Raw genomic sequence first — 17,132 nt, 5'->3', positions numbered from 1 at the left:
AATGTGCAGTCAAGTTTTCAGTAAGCATTATGACTACATGGGGACCCCAACCCTTGCCCTTGCCAGCTGGAATCCAACACACTTGTTCAGTCCATCACACTGCTGCCATGCAAGCTGTGGATCCGATGTCAGGAAAGAAGAAGGAAGAAAATGCTGGCTGGGTGAATGTTTGTCCTTTGGAGGGCACCATGCCCAGTGGGTAGAACACCCAGCTTGCTTGCAGAAGGATGCGGGGTCAATCTCCCATTAAAAGCTCTGAGTTTGGTCCCAGTCTCTGCAATTTATTTATTTATGATACATTTTTATATCTTGCCATTCCATTTAGCAAATTGCCCAAGGTGGCTCTCAACATACAAAATCATTAGGTTATAAGCAATCATAAACTAAATGAAATTGCAGCGAAATACATAAGTAGCGTTTGAAACCCCATCTGAGATGCCCTGGAGAGAGGCCGCTGCAGAGAAGGTCTGCGCCTGGCAACAAAATTGACCCTTTTCCCTTGTCCATGTACAGAGCCCCACTTTGTGGGCTCAGCTTATGTGCAGGAGAATGGAGGCAGTGACAGTGGGGACGACAGCAAAGTCTACTTCTTCTTCAGTGAGCGGGCCGTGGAGTACGACTGCGACACAGAGCAGGTGGTGGCTCGCGTGGCCAGAGTGTGCAAGGTAGGCATGAGTTCTGGGAGTTCCCTTGCGGCAGATGCCCCTGTATCAGCGTTCTGAACTGCCTGTAGTAACTCTCTGGATGCAGAAGCTGCTGTAGTTGGAAGGCAAGGCAAGGGGGGTGGGTTGTCATAGGTCAGGGGTCAGCAACCTAGAGCCTGTGGGCAGGATCTGGCCCGCCACCCAAAGTCTAGGAGGAACAGGTGGGTATGCAGGGCAAAGCCACTTTGCGTCCTAATGGGTCTTTGTCCTGTGCAGGGGGATGTCGGCGGCACCCGGACCTTGCAGAAGAGGTGGACCACCTTCCTCAAGGCACGGCTGGTGTGCTCCATCCCAGAACAGCAGCTGCACTTCAACAGGATGCAAGGAGTCTACACACTGAGTGGGGACCACTGGCATGACACTTCCTTCTTCGGGGTCTTCCAGACACGCTGGTAAGACTTTAAAGAGCCACTCTAGGATTTCGGGGGGGGGCGGGACTGTTGTGTTTGTGGGCATTTGCGCTGGGAAAAAAATCAAAGTGGGGGGAAATTGAAACATTCTCACAGTTTGGAGATTAGACAGCTGCAGTGTCTTGTAGACCACTTTGTTCCTCTGCTCCCTGGCTAAGCGGAACCTATGTACAGTGGGCCCTCTTTAAGCTTGGCATCCATGGATTTGAATATCCACGGATGCCAAGCCCACGGCTTGAGGGCCTCAAAGAACCTTCCAGACGCAACTGGAAGACACTTCCAGTTTGTCAGCATGAAGCAGAAGTGCCTTCCAGTCATGTCTAGAATAATTCTGAAGAGGCCAGGAGGCCACTTGTGACTTCTGGAGTGTGGCCCCAGGTAAGGAGTTGTGGCACCACATGGGTCCCCCCAGATTCCATTATCCATGAAATTTGGTATCTGCAGTGGGTCCCGGTAAGGATCCCTGGCAGATACCGAGGGCCCAGTGTAGATGATGCAATGCAAGGGAACGGGGCAGAACAGCAAAATAAACTTTTCAAATTAGTGGAGAAATGGCCTGGAATCTGGGAGTCTTTGGCTCTGCTGTGCTCCTGAAGCCTCTCCTTTCGTCCCAGACCAAGCGGAAGGGAAGTCAGAGAGTGGTTTCTGCCTATCAGTTGTACCCCCAAGAGAAACACAATCAAGAAAATAAGAACTACTACAGATTTCAGTTCTTTCCTGCTGAACTGACAGCGAAGGGGCATAGGGGATGAAGGATGAACTGGAGGCTTGGGAAGGACAGCTGCATCACCACTTCCACAGGGATTAAGATCCTTTCTGAGGACCCCTTGCCCTTTGAGGAGGCACAAAATAATAAAATGTTCCCAGATTTATTTATTTATTTAAACGATTTATAGACCACTTCTCCAGACACTCAAAGCAGGGTCCAACATAACATAATAAAGCAATACAAATAATGAAAACATAAAAATAATTACAATAAAATAAGAACGAATAAAAACGGCAAAAGCTAAAACCATAAAAACAGAGCAAGGTAACACAATTTACACATTCTGATTTTAAAAAGGGGACACTCAGAGCATCCTCCCTCCCCAAAAGTCAAGCGAAAAGCCAAGTGTTTTTAAAACCGGGCTGGAAATTTCAACCTATAACCTTTTTTTGCCCTTCTCTTTCTCTTGTAGGGGAGATACAGATGTTTCTGCTGTCTGTCAGTACCAGATTAAGAAAGTGCAGCATGTGTTTGATGGCCCCTTTAAGGAGTACAAAGAGCAGTCACAGAAGTGGGGTCGCTATTCGGACCAGGTGCCCAACCCCCGCCCTGGAGCTGTAAGTAAACAGCAAACTCACCCAGCAAACGGGGAGATGTTCCCTTGAGAGTCAGGATGGTGTCTTGGTTCTGGAGTTGGAGTTAGACCTGGAAGATAACAGATTCAAATCCCTGCTCAGCCACAAAGCTTCCTGGGTAGCCTTGGGCCAGTCAGTCCCTGTCTCTCAGCCTCATCTACCTCGCAGGGTTGTGGGGAGGACAAAAGGAGCTAACCATGAACACCTGAGCTCCTTGGAAGAAGGGCAGTATAAAAATGTGAAATAAATAAATGATTGCCTACTGACCACCCTCAGAGACAGGATACAGGAGAAGGGGGGTCAGTGTAGAGATCTGTAAGGGAGTGAGGCACCTGTTACTTTCCTCCAGTCTCCTGTTGCTGCTAAGGGCAGAATGGCAGTCTTGAGCTTTGGGATGTGATCATATGCCTGCTTCTTCCTCGCATTTAAAAATATGATGCTGCTGCACAGGCCAGGTGAAGAAGAATGACCAAACCACAGGTTGTAATAGCACATCCGGGCACATGATGGAGCAGTAGAGTGGAAATTTCTCAGTTGTTAATGGGATGAGCACAGATGTGCTGGAAATGGCACATAAGGGTGACTCAGCCTGCTGCTCTCTCGTGGTCCTGCATCCTGCCAGTGTGGGCGTTAGGGAGAGGCAGGAAAAACTTCTGTTTTTAGAAGGCTGTGAGGGGAGCAGTGGCATAGCAGCTGGGGGCACAAAAATTTTAACGCTCCCAGGGCGCCAAATGCTCAGAACACCCTTGGGATGCCCACCCTTGGGAGGCCATGCCTGTTCTTCCTGGGTCTCAGAAGGCAGCTTTTTTCACCTTGTGTTGCAGATTGTCACCCCCTCAAGGCATGGTACCTGGGGGCCCTGGAGGCCATATTGGGGGGCGGGATTCAAAAGTGGGACCTGTGTATTTTCCCCTCATAATCTAGGGCTGGTCACCTCCTTGGAGCGGACCCACCTTCTACTCCCTACCTCCCACCTACCCACCCACCCCCAGCGTTATCCCACTGTTTGCTAAGCAAACTTCCCTGAGTGGGTACTCCTCTTCCAAGCAGGGAGGGTCCTTGGTGACCTGCCTCCCCTGTTTCCCCATCAGGAATGGGAGAGGGGCCAGGGATTTTCTTTGCCTAGAAAATGTTTGCATTTTACACCTGAGAATCCCTGCACCTCTTTCAGCCCAAGTGTGTGTGGCAGGTGGTTCTTGCTTAGTGTAGGAGGAGTGTTCTTGGGCTTCTCTTCAGGCTTGAGCTGGGTCATGTCAAGGCCCAGAGACGGGCCTTGGTGTGCTCCACCAGTGCTGGGCTTTGGCTGATGCCTGGTGTTCTCTCTCTCCTCCCAGTGCATCAGCAAGTGGCACCGGCAAAACGGCTTTCGCAGCTCCTTGGAGCTCCCGGACAACACCCTCAACTTTGTCAAGAAGCACCCGCTGATGGATGAGGTGGTGCTACCAGAAGACAACCAGCCCCTGCTGGTCAAAAAGGATACCAACTTCACCCAGCTAGTGGTGGAGCGGGTCCATGGCTTGGACGGCAAGCCCTACCAAGTGCTGTACATCGGGACAGGTATGGGGCTGGGAGAGGAGCTGAGCTGGTGCCTCATAACGGCTGCTTTTCATTTTTCATGGTCCGCCTCTAGCATTTCTAGCTAAAAGGTCTCAGGTTCTAAGCTGGCAAAGATCCCTGTCTGAGTCTTTGGAGCCACTGACTCTCTGGGTAGACTGATTTGGGCTAGACAAGTCAGTAACCAAGACAGGGTATACTCCATGCTTCTTACTTATTTCTAATGGAAGTCTGCTGCAGGAAAAGCCCAGTAACAGTCTGGTTATGTTAGGCCCAAATCCTAACCAACTTTCCAGCACTGGCACAGCAGTCCCAATGGGACGTGTGTTGCATCCTGCAGTTGGGTGGCACTCATGGAGGCCTCCTCAAAGTAAGGGAATGTTTGTTCCCTTACCTTGGAGCTGCATTGCCCTTATGTCAGTGCTGGAAAGTGGGTTAGGATTGTGCCCTGAGGCAAATCTGCCTAATTCTGGTTGCAACCATGAAATCTTATCTAGTGGTCTCTTGCTTCTAAAAGTTCAACAACTGTTGGCTATGTACTTGCAAGCACCACGAAGACTAGAGACTTGCTTGAAAGAAAACTGCAAGTGATCCCGTGATGCCCCCACCCCAGAACCTTTCCCTGTGCTTGCTCCTTGCAATGACCACCTGCCCTATTCTGGACTTGCCCTAGATAACGGTTGGCTGCACAAGGCGGTGACCCTGCCCTCTGGTGTCCATCTCATAGAAGAGATGCAGATATTTGAAGAAGCTCAGCCTGTCAGGAGCTTGGTGTTGTCTCCACAGAAGGTAAGGGGGACCCTTTTGCAGGGTGGGGTTGGGCATTCAGAAGGTGGTAAGCACTAGTTAGGGCAGTCATTTTCTACATTTTTCTTCCCAAAGCACATTGACCTCTGTGGTCTTCTTGATGTCACTTCCAAGAGACTTCTAGGTTCTGCAGCTCTGTTTCTAGGGCAACTGTCTGTAGTAATGAATTGTCTGTCTCTCTTCCTCTGCCGGCAGAGGAGGAAGACAAAACAGATAATTCATTACTACAGATAGTTGCCCTAGAAACAGAGCCGCAGAACCCAGAAGAGCTTTTCAGCAATTTTCAACCACTGTGCTCCAAACTTCTTGAACCTTTTGCAACACATTAATGTGCAGTGGCACACCTATTGAAAATTGCCAAGTTAGGGGTCTGGAGAGGGAAGGGCAGAGGGCTTCTCCCCAATAGTGTTGGATGATGGGCTCAAGATGTGATGTACTCTTCACTCTAACCCTCTTAAAAGAAAAAAGGCCTTGTGTAAGATAAAGGATGTCAAATCAAGATCATTGTTCATTATGTTTCACTGATTTCTTCTAATTTCAAGAGTTGGGGATTGAAGAATTTGTGATGGGGTCTCTGTGGGCAAGAAACTGTGGTTGACCATTATGGGGGGACTGCTGGCCGCTCCCTGTACTGAGTTGCCATAGACCCTTGGCAGCCCCTCTCCTCTGCTTCTCTTTCATAAGACAGGGAAGGAGGTTAGAGATGCTGCTACAGGCAGCCAGTCTCCCCTCCCCTCCCCTCCTGGCCTTTGCAAAGGGCAGCAGAGGGTCGAGTATCAGAAGAGTGGTTGCCTGCTGCCACCTGTGAAAAACTTTACAGGACAACATGGGCAATTGGAGGGCCTTTGGAAATGGTGGAAGTGATGGGGGGATAGTGAGGTGACGTAGTGATCCAGGGCAATTGTGTAATGGGATAGCACCTGAGCTTGGTCTCTGGCATGGGGGGCAGGGGGAAGAGCCAGTCTGGACCTGGTACTGGTTCCTGGAGAGAAGCAGGCTGTGCTGTTTAGTGGTGACAGTGGAGGTCTACATCATAAGACAGAACTGGCTGTTGCAGAAGTCTTCTCGGTCTCCTTTGGGCTTCTGGTGTTTCACTAGAAACTGCCTGTATACTTTAGTTCCCTCCTGGGACCATAAGAGCCAAAAACTTAAATATTTCACACAGTGGCGTTCCTGGGGGTCCCCGTGCCCGGGGCAACCCCCAGGATTCTGCCCCATACTCCGTTTTGCCCTCCTTCTCTGCCCCCCCCGCGTGCACCTGACCCGGAAGTAATTGCAGTGACGTCATCGTCACTGCAATTACTTCCGCGCAGCTGCCCCCTCTGTTCCCCCTTTGAAAACAAGGCCCCCAAGGAGCCTTCCGCGCCACAGGGGTCTCCATGGCAGTGGTCTGGGGCTGCTTCCAGCGGCCCCAGACCACTGCAGTGGAGACCTCAGCACGGCTTGTAAGCTGCACAGAAGGCTCCATGGGGGCCAGGAAGCGGCGCGTGTCTCCTCCGACCTCAGAGGGGGCACACACAGCTTCCGCTCTGCCTCTGAGGGACGCCCTCAGAGGCAGAGCAGGGGCAACCCAGGCCAGGAAGCGGCGCACGTCCCCTCCGACTGCGGAGGGGGCACATGCCGCTTCACCTCTGGGACGCCCTCAGAAGCGGGGCAGGGGCACCCAGGAGTGCTCCTGGGAGGCAGCGTCTCAGCACTGACTGGGCCACCCCCCTCCCCTCCTCCTTTATAGGAGGAGACGAGATGGGCTCCCTAGAGCATCAGTGCCTCTCTAGGGCGCCTGTCTCCTATCCTCCTATAAAGGAGGAGGGGAGGGGAGGAGGTGGCTCAGTTGGCACCAAGGCACTGACGGAGAGGCAGCAAGCTGCTTCCCCGCAGCACTCCTGGGCGCTCCTCCTGGGGGGGGCGGGGCGAGGCTCTGAGGCACCCCGGAGGGTCAGCGCTCGGGGCATTTACCCCGTCTGCCCCCCCCAGGTACGCCAGTGATTTCACAAACACAGTCACCACTGGAGTGAATTCTCCATGGGACATTCTGTGCTGTACAGCATCCTACTCGTATGAACTGCAATGGCCATGGTGGCATCCTTAGGGTGGGGCAAAGTGGTGTGTTTCTGGATGGTGCCCTGCCATTGACCACCTTCCTCCCCCTTACTAGAGAGTGCTCTTTGCTGGCTCCAACTCACAAGTAGTTCGCATTCCGGTGGCCGACTGCAGCAAGTACCACTCCTGTGCCGACTGCATCCTCGCCAAGGACCCTTACTGTGCCTGGAGCAGGAATGGGAGTCGCTGCGTCCGCATTGATGCCTACGATGGGTAAGGCACAAGCAGGCTCGACCTGGGGGTTGGACAAGTGTCATTTGGGGAAGTCTCCCAGGGGCTTGAAGCTTCAGCACTGGTGTGGTTTTTGAACCATTGCCAAAAATTGTCCACTAGCATTTTTTCTGCAAACAATGAGAGCTGGAAAATAGCTTACACACACACACAGACACACACACAAAAGCTGGATCTGGCTGCCATTTCACGGTGGCAGAGTCTGCATTAGCACAAATAACCCACAAACACTTAGAATGTACTCATAGCTCTCATTATGGTTTTTCTTTGTTTGGCCTCCAGTCTCCGCTGGTAGCGTTCTGGTTCTAGAGTGCTGTTCCTTACTTGTGTTCCAGCCTGAACTGGCAACCCCTTGTGACGTGCTGCCTCTTTGTTCTTGTAGGTCCTCGATGCTGTTCCAAGATTTGGGACCCGAGCCAGCAATATGCAACCCCACACCTGTTTCCAGGCCAGGTCAGTCCTACTGCATTTGCTCTGCAGCTTGTGGCCTGCAGTACCAGTTGGCTCCTCTCTTTGGGTCCAGTGGGGTGCAGGGGATACAGTGTCTGCTTTTTGCTCTAAAAAATCAAATACCAAACATAATGCTCAACTTCAAATCTCCAAACGCACATCTCTAAATGCTTGTAAGGTATGCTGGTAAATGACCTGGTAATGTAAGTTACCAAGCTGGACAGAACAGGTTTAAAGAGAAGCTTTGTCTGATCTTGAGAATGTCCATAATTATTTCTTGGTCCTAGATTAGGACCATTAGATATATACAATTAGATATATTCTAATTGTATAACACAATCTAACCTAATTTTATGAGCATAGTAAGAAGCCACTGTCTGTATAGTCAGACCCTCGATAGCGCCCAACTGTCTCCAGGGCCCAGCAGCAGCTGTCCAGGGTTTCTGGCGGAGCTCTTGCCATTTCTTCCTGATGTTACCTGGATCGAATCTGTGTATGCCACCATCCTCGATAGCAGCAATTTTCAACCAGAGTGCCTTGGTTGGAGTGCACACAGTTGGTGTACTGTGAAAGGTCCCCGCAGGTGTGCCGCGGGAGTTTGGAGTGATTGAAAATGGCTGGAAAACTTTTCAGGTTCTGCAGCTCTGTTTCTAGGGCAACTGTCTGTAGTAACAAATTGTCTGTCTCTCTTCCTCTGCTGGCAGAAGGAGAGACAATTTATTACTACAGGCAGTTGTCTTAGAAACAGAATTGTAGAACCCAGAAGCTTCTCCAGACGTGACTTCACAAGAGGTGAAGACCATAGTCGTCAGTGTTCCATGAGAAGCGTTCAAAATGGCTGCTTTACAGTTTTGTAAATTCTAGAGAGTTCTGCCTAATAGAAAAATGGTTTGGGCAACCCTGTCTCTTACCAATCCTCTCCTTCATCTTCACAGGTACCAAGGAAATTGCCAAGAACATCACTGTCATGGCGGGCACAAACCTGGTGCTTCCTTGCCGCTTCACCTCTAACCTGGCCCAAGCCCGCTGGACCTTCAACGGGCAAGAGCTGCCTGAGAAGCAGACCTCAATCCTGTATGACACCCACCTCCAGGCCCTGATCCTCCTGGGCACCACTGCAAGGCATACAGGTGCCTACAAGTGCATGGAGGTGGAGGAACGCAATGAGCTGACAGTCGAGAGCTACGTGGTGACAGTGGTGTCTGGCCCAGCTCTGTCATTGGAAGCCCGGGCTCCCCTGGAGAACCTGGGCCTGGTGTGGATGGTGGTGATCGCCCTGGGGGCTGTGTGCCTGGTGCTGCTGCTGGTGGTGCTGTCCCTGCGGCGGCGCCTGAAAGAAGAACTCGAGAAGGGCTCCAAGGCTATCGAGAGCACCCTAGTCTACCCCATCGAGCTGCCCAAAGAAGCCAAGAGTCCCACCTTCATCCCCAGCACCACCTCAGACTCAGATGAGAAGCTCTGGGACCCCGCGAGCTACTACTACTCAGATGGCTCCCTCAAGATTGTCCCGGGCCACGCTGTGTGCCAGAATGGGGGCACCACCCCCTCGCCTACCACCAACGGCATTCCCGGCCAGCCCCTGCAATCCCCACCCCTCCACTCGCCCAACCGCATCAACCTGGGCAATATCCGTGGCTCATCCTCCAACGGCTACATTCGCCTCAACCTGGGGACCGAGGAGCGGCCCGACTACAGCGACCTGGCAGAGGAGCTGCGCCGGAAGCTCAAACAGAGGCAGGCACTGCCGGACTCGAACCCAGAGGAGTCGTCAGTATGAGCGACACCTGGGACCCGCAGACACTACACAGCAACTACCTCACCAACGAGGCCGGGATCGCTGCCCCCGGCTGGGACTATTCCAACTTTATATGTTTTAATCCTATTTAAGGATTGGCTTCGGACACTTTTTTTCTAATGACTTCCTGGCTCTCCCAGTTTTTATATACGGCCAAGGTTCTCTCCCTCCCTCCCTGCACCCCTCCTGCATTGCTCAGTGTTTTAAAACTGTGCTTCCTTCTGGGATGTGCCCAGGACTTTTGTGGGAGGTGAGTTCACTCTTCCTTTTGCTGTGGATGGTCTATTTTCTTTGTCTCATGGGAGACTTAACCACTGACAGACGGACTCTTGGGCCAAATCCAGGCATATTTTTCTTGTCAAAGTAGTGGTCTTGGGACCAGTGGTGCTGATAGGTGGTTAGAAAAAGCAGAGTGAAGCCTGATTCCTAATGCAAAGCTGCCATTGGCTCAATACTGTTCATCCCTGCCCTTTCCTGTACAGACTGATAATGGCCAGCCTTTGGACCATGCTAACTGAGAGGCTGCTTTTCCCCTGCGAGAAACATTGAGGGCTAGTAGCATGTTCTCAGCTCCTGCATGGGGCTGAAAGGTGCAGGTGTGTTGTCCCAAGGAGGGTAGAGAAGAAAATGTGTTGAGAAAGGCCGCACAAAGCGAGAGGGGGAGAGCCGCTTGGCAGTAACTGGGCCTGAAAGCCCCTTCTTGGCACGGTCCCTCAAGTGGGGTGTTGGCCTTGCCTTGGTAAAGAGCGATACTGATTAAGGGATGTGCTGAAGGCTGCCATGCACAGGAAGGAGGGTGGGGTTGGCCCAAGATATATTTGGCAACTGAGGTAGAAGTTTTGGGGCACACTACCCCAGTGAGGCATCCTCCTGCACAAACCCCACTGAAGTAAAGGGGAGAAGGGCTCTTGCACCACCTGCATTTGTTTCAATGGGGCTTGTGGGGAAGGAAAGTCTGGGGCAGAGATTTTCAACTCATGTGATGCAGCACATTGGTGTGCTGTGGAAGATCCACAGGTGGGCTGCAGGGCAGAGCAGTTGAAAATCGCTGAAAAACTCTTACAGGTTCTGTGGCTCTGTTTCTAGGGCAACTGTCAGTAGCTGCCCTAGAAACAGAGCCTGGAAGTGATGTCACAAGAAGCGAAGACCATAGAGAAGACCATAGAAGTCAGTGTGCCTGAGAGGAGAAACACTGAACATTGATGGTCTAGTGGGAGTGCACCCCTTGGCTTGTGTCTCCTATAATGGCATCTTGCCTTGCCTCCATGGGAGAGGCGTCGAGAGAGATCAAAAGGAGCACCCTCCATTTTCAAAGCCAACTAATAAACAACAGACCAGACTGAGCTTCCTTTTCCCCTCCCTCTTGGGGCAGGGAGCATGTGGTGTAGATACCCTCCCCGAGGCAGTGGCCCTGCCCGGTAGACAAAAAACTCTTCCTTAACCTGCATGCCTGACACTGCCACCAGCCCACATCACTCTCCATCTCTCCTGTTCCCCCCCTGAACCCCTGTAAATAATAAGGGAAAGCCCCCTTGATAAAGAGCTCTCACTCCCCCCCACAAAATAATGCCCATGTAATTTATTTGTTACTGAAATATTTATTTGATGTAAATATCTGAATATTTTTATATTAATAATAAAATGGAGAAAAAACTTTTGAGATGCTTACAGTGCCGTGTGGCTTGGATTTTGCTCTCCTTTTTCCTGAGCAGTGGGGAATTCTGTGTAGCGGGTGCAAATTCTGCTTCCTCCTAGAAAGACGCACTGGGGCTATTAAACTATTGTGGTTTGCAAAGAACAAAAGGTCAGGCCTTAAAATAAAGTGTTTAAAATTAAGATATTGATACAAGAGAGACAACAGAAGAATGGGGCATGGTACCAAATGCCTCACAGAAGGATGGGTTTTAAGAAGCTAGAGAGAAGTTGGCAGCGATACCAGCATAGAGAGAGCAGCAGAGGTCTTTGCCTCAAGGAGGTTACATTGGGCAAGCCAGTAGATGCCAGGAACAAAAGAAATGATGGGGGGGGGTGAATAATGACAAACAAAACCCCCAGTATGTGTGACTATTTCAGTTGGAGAAAGGTACTAGAGGTGAAAGAGGTGAAAGAGATGAGCACCCCTTAGGTGTTCGGAAGGGAGTTCTAGCCATACAGAGGGTGGAAAGCAGAGCAGTTTAGTGGACTGGGAGATCATTGGGGGACTGACCTGGAAGAATGAAGTTCAGGAGCAATGAATATGAATGACAGGTTAGGGAGTGGGAGGTATTTTTCCAAATGCTCCTCTCTGGAAAAAGGAATTACTGACTAGTTTGGAAGGAGGAGTAGCCCACATGTGTCATACTGCCCTAGACCAAGTCAGATCCCTGAGTCCATCCACCCTCATACTGCCTGCAGCTTTTTTTTGGGGGGGGGGGGCGATTCCAACCTGGCATTTTCTGCTTGCCAAGTGGGTGGCCTGCACTGCAGGGTTGTTGGGCAGAACTTCTATTCCTGTGCTGATGACAATTGCCCAGGCCAAGGACAAACTCCTTATCCAGGCCAGCCCTTGATATCTTGCAGCTCTCAAGTTAGCATCCCTGTAATCTGGGCCTCTTTCCGTTGTGGCCTTGCCCTCATGCAGCTTCACAATCTCTTTTTTCCCCCTTTGCTCGTGAGCTCATGGAAAATGCAGCAACAGGCCTATAAAAGGGCATTTCTGGGTTCCCAGCAGTCCAGAGGGCCAAGCAGAGAGAAACAGCTACCCTCCCCGTGGGACCTTGGTTCTTGCAGCTGGGGGGGAGGGCTGGAAGGAAGCAAGAGAACAGGCACTCCAGGGAAAGAGCTGGCTGTTTGTCTCTCGGTGGTTGGAGCTGCCACTTTAACGTATTTGCTGAGTTTGTTGACTCTCCCGCCTGTAAAACTACATTAAAGACCAGGCTAATGCTGTGTTCTCCCCAAAGTCCTCTGCCAGAGATTTTCCCTTTCCAGTCTCCTACCTGGAAAGCTTCCCAAGACAATTTTTTCTGCCTTACACACAAGAAGCAGACAAGGTGTTTGACTCATGGTAATTAAATGATATTAAATTAAATGATAATTAAAAGATGAAATTGGTATTTAAAGGATTGCACTAAAAAAAACCTTGGCTTCTCAAGGCTTCTTTGGCCATGTCCACCCCCTTCTGCCAATTTGGCTCTGCAGAAAACTCATTCTGGAATAAAGCACTCTGCTTTCTTAACATCAGAGGTCTCCAAAGTGGACAAAGCAAAGGCTTTCCCGGCGTGGATGGCTTACCGTTCTGCTGGGGTGCCTTGTGCTTGCCTCACTGATCTCCCCAGAACTGAGCCCTGGTTTGCTGCTTCTGGGTTCTGTCACTCCCAGCAGCTGTTGCACCCAGTTTCTGGGTAGACACAGCAAGCTGGGGCATAGTTCTGGGGAGATCGGTGCCACGACCATGAGGCTTCCCCGCGGAACAGTAAACGCCATTCACACGGAGGAGGGGTTAGGCAGGGTGCTGAATCTGGCACATGAGCCGTATTCTGGAGAGCCCTGCTACATGCTAAAACTTTCGTGGCTGATGTTCACATAATGGTTCAAGTTAAAATTATTGGGGTTTAAAGGCCGCAGTCTACAAAAAGCATTTTACCTAACATTTTACCTGCTTCTACAGCAGGCATTTTCAAAGGACACACACCAACTAGTCCTTTGAACCCTTCAGTGCAACTGCTCTCAGAGCCTCTTTATATACTACTGACAGGTCTCAACTGTCATTGCTGATTGCTGGAATTCACAGATTCACTGTAGCTGTGAGGGTGTCATCCAGTTTGTTCCACACACCCCTTAGTGATGCCACTGCATTTGTGTAAAAACCAAAGAGCAGCAAATAATCTGCAACATACAGGAGGCCCAGCCCTTAGAAAATCATCCCTTAAAAGCAAAATGACATGGTCAGTCTCTGCAGGAAAAAGAGAGCAGAAAGAGAGAGGGTTGGCCTCTTGCAAAGTGATGGCTCAGGAGTCCGCAGGCAGCTGTGTCTGTTCAAGAGGGTGGGAAGAGGGCAAGGCTCCTTGGCTCCCATCCCATGCAGCAAAAGGGGGAAAGGCGCTCCTTTTGGCAGTGCTACTCTTCCCATGGCCTGCTGGTGCCTCCAGAGCACCTCTGTCCCCTTTCCCTTCGGCCTCATTGACATTATCAGAAGGAACAGCTGGTGCACTGCTGGAGGAAAGGGTCATAGAGCAGCCCTTTGGGTGCTGGAGCACAGAACTAGTGGGGCCTTGTTGGGGGCGGGAAGGGACCAGGGGCCAGATTCTGGCAGACACCTGGGGCAGGTGTTGTCTTCCAGCAGAGTGGGAATGCAAGGGCTCCTGCAAGGGAATCCAGACTCCTGAGCCCACCCTGCTTTGCCCACTGGGGGCCTGAACTGGGAACTGGGCAGGTGGTTGAGCTCTGCACACACTCCCCCAGAGGCACTCAGCCTCTCGTGCTGCTTCTCGCAAGGAGAGGTTTTAAAAATACCAGGGCTGAAGCACTGTGGTGTGCCAAGTGCCACTGGGGCAGCAGGACCCTCAAGGCACCATCCCCTGGAAGTGCCTGACCCAGAGGAAATTGCAGTGACATGATGATATCACCACCAATCACTTCTGGGCACGTTCAGAGTGGCTGTGCACCCCTCTGGCAGTCAATAGTTTCTTTTGCTTCCCCTCCCCAGCAGAAAAAAGCAAAAGAAGTGGGTGGCCACTCAGAATGGTCCATAACCACTCCAAGTGGCCGCAAGGGGGGTGCAGGAGAAGGTACTGCAGGGCAAGGAGGATCTCCCTTCCTGACGCCTCACCCCCTTATGGGCACACAGCCAGTTGTGGGCCTCCCAAAGGGTGAGGCGATGCTGACACCCCCTCAGGCTTGGTACCTGGGATCCTGCACCTCCCTGAGACCCCCGCTTAGTTATGCTAGTGTCAAATGCCATCAGTATCACCCCTTTACCTGGCAGTTATGGAGAGAGGACAAAAAAAGCTATACACATCTTGATTACCCTCCTGAGTCTCCCGCTGTTCAAATACCGACTTGGCCATGAGGTCTAGAAACTTTCTTCCAAAACCAAACACACAAAAGCCAAGATTCTCAGGAAGCAGAATTCTCAGGAATTCTCTCCTGCTCTGCCCGGTCCCAAACTCTGTGCTTACAAAGCAGCTCAGAATAGATCAATTCCCAAATCTACAGGAGCATCAGTTTTGCAGGAAAAAAATACAATAAAATTCATTTTCTGTGGCTGGGTGGGGAGGTTGAGGCTGTTGCAGAGATGGATGTACTGCTAAGGCAGGCCATTTGCTGTCCTGGTCCAACTTTTTACAGAAAAAAAACCCATGCTGCCTCCTGTAAGGTTAAGACTTATCCATTTTGGAGAATCAGTGGGGGAAGTTCCAGTCTTCCATTCTGTTTCTCCTCCCCCCCCCCCACCGTTAGTAGCCAGCTGGCTTGGCTGCAGAAGGAGCCTGGTCACTGCTCAGCAGGGAAACAGAGGCAAACACCCCCCTCCCCAAATGCAAAGAAGCAGCATCATGATGGCGGGGTCAGTGTTCTCAGAAATAACCTGAGCCCAGCCTGCAGTGCAAACAACTAGGCAGGGGGCTGGGAAAAGACGGTCCCAGGAGCAGACTTGGCCCCCTTCCTGGCCTTTCCCACAAGCGGCAGGGGAGACTACTGCGTCCCTCGGAGCGACGGCTGAGAAGTGTTGCAGGCTGGAGCCTCCCTGGAGTTTAGCTTGGCTGGTCTCCAACAGATTAATCTCCATTTAGCCACCAAGAGGGGGACGCGCAGCAGGGCAGGCCCAGGCCAAACCGCCTGACTGTGGCATGGGAATCCAGAAGTTGGGCAATTCTGGGTGCAGGACAGATAGTGTCGCTTGTGGTTACAGGAACTTGTTCCCATCCCCACTGAAAGGAGTTTCCAACGAGTCCCCGTCATTCCTCCTGGGCCCCTTCCATTGTGGAGCCCTGTAGAGCAGCCCTGCTGGTAGCAGGTTCTCCACCATGGTTCCGTGGGGTGCCAAGTTCTCCACTGCCACCCATCTTGCTCCACCCATCTCTGTGACAAAGGTAAATGTGAGTGGAGCAATCAAAAGCAGCAGAAGAAGTGTGGAGGGCAGGCAGGCAGATGCAGGCTGGTGCCCCCTTCCAATCCTCAGGGTTAACATCAGAAGGCTGATCAAGTCAGGCACATGATGCCAGCAGAGGGAAGGGGACAGACAATTCAGACAATGTGCTGTGGCACACCAGTTAAAATTGCTCTCTTGATATGTTGGAGCACCAGTCAGTCACCCAGCACTCAGGCAGTCTTGCTCCTTTGTCACCTTCGTCACTTGCACTCTGGATTCATTATAATTTGAGGAAGCAGCGTAGGGGTGGCATCAGGGGCTGGAGGGTGGAGTGCTGGTACAGAGCCCATGCAGACTGCTGGTACGGTCTGCCCAGCCCATCCAATACCGAATCTGGGCAGAGCTGAATGCACCATTTGGGACAAGGTGAAGGGCAGAGGGCAGGCAGGGCCTTGGCCCAGGGTGCAGCAAACCTGTACTGGAAGTGGGTCCTTGAGAGGCACCCGTCCGTCATCCCAAGACCCTGTCGCTCCCACCAAGCCTTTTCCCACCAGCCAAAGACGTCTCTGGCAGCCAGCCTGAGAAAAAGCAGGCAGTCTTGGGGCAGCGAGTTCATGCTGGATTGAGTAATCTTGGAATTGCCTGGAAATTTGTTGAGAATTAGCATCAAGGGCGAAATGCAAACTGTGCAGGGAAAACCAAAAGCATTTGGGGTTTTTTAAACAAAGCAGGGGAAGACGGAATGAAAGAGGCCCTTAAAATGACGAGCAGTGCAGGAGAGAGACATTTGTCTTCCTTTTCCGATAATACCAGAACCCAATTAAACTGACTGATGCAGCAGGGTCAGGAGAGTTGAAAAGAAGCAGCATCTTCCCATGCCATGCAATTAACTGCTGGGTCTCGTTACTGGCAGTTGAGCTTAGGAGGCTTTCGGAAAGGATTAGACCCCATTCTTGCAGCCAGGTTCTGCCAGGGGCTATTTGTTGAGATAGCTGAGTGCCACTCAGTGCCACTCAGTGCCATTGGCAGGGGCAGTATACCCCTGAACACCAAAACACCACAGTAAGGAAGAGGGGAATGGAACAGAAGAGGTGCCCTGATCCTGCAAGACAATTCCCATAAGCCAAAGTTATCCTGGCATGAGGTCACACTTGCCCCCTTCTCTTCCTCTCCGTGACAACAGCACCGGAACAAAAGGGGGGGCACAGAATAAGGCATTTGGAGTTGGGCAAGCTCTGCCCCAAAAAGTGGCACATTTCACATTAATGCTTCCATTCTAAATCTGAAGTAAAAACCCCGCTGGTTTGGATGGAGCTAAGCATTCTCTGTGCCACTCCAGTTCTGATACTGGTGGCAGAAGAGGCATAAGATAGACAGTGGGGAGGGCATGCATAATGACAGCTATGTTGGGGTGGCAGTATCAGCAGTGATGCATGAGTATCTGTGACTAAATAGGCAAGCTGTTGCAACAGCGACCCTGTGCCACATTCAAGCCCAATGACTGGTCCATGCAGTGCAGTACTCTGGTGGCAGAAGTGAAGACAGGAGTACTGATAGCGGAGGGAACACTGAATAATAACTGCCTTTCCATTGGACCATTTCAGTGACGTGGAGAGGGGGGATTTGCTGCGTGGGTAACAGTCTATCTTCTATTGTAGGGAAGAACGATG

At 51.4% G+C, this 17,132-nt stretch overlaps 1 protein-coding gene across 2 annotated transcripts in view; it reads left to right on the top strand.

The window, feature by feature from the left end:
- The window catches only part of SEMA4C (semaphorin 4C), a 57,759-nt gene extending 46,696 nt beyond the window's left edge, over positions 1–11,063 (top strand). For both annotated transcript variants that reach the window (XM_066639356.1, XM_066639357.1), the window contains exons 8-15: positions 514–665; positions 921–1,096; positions 2,296–2,440; positions 3,793–4,015; positions 4,686–4,801; positions 6,975–7,132; positions 7,533–7,603; positions 8,536–11,063. In XM_066639356.1, the coding sequence (XP_066495453.1) occupies positions 514–665; positions 921–1,096; positions 2,296–2,440; positions 3,793–4,015; positions 4,686–4,801; positions 6,975–7,132; positions 7,533–7,603; positions 8,536–9,377 (1,883 nt within the window). In that variant the 3' untranslated portion in view covers positions 9,378–11,063. The remainder of the gene's footprint in view (positions 1–513; positions 666–920; positions 1,097–2,295; positions 2,441–3,792; positions 4,016–4,685; positions 4,802–6,974; positions 7,133–7,532; positions 7,604–8,535) is intronic.
- Positions 11,064–17,132: the final 6,069 nt, after the last annotated feature.

The sequence above is a fragment of the Tiliqua scincoides genome, chromosome 11, assembly GCF_035046505.1.
Source record: "Tiliqua scincoides isolate rTilSci1 chromosome 11, rTilSci1.hap2, whole genome shotgun sequence".
In the NCBI taxonomy this organism is placed as follows: domain Eukaryota; kingdom Metazoa; phylum Chordata; class Lepidosauria; order Squamata; family Scincidae; genus Tiliqua; species Tiliqua scincoides.
The sequence above is the reverse complement of the archived record's forward strand: the minus strand, read 5'-3'. Positions and strand labels throughout refer to the sequence as shown.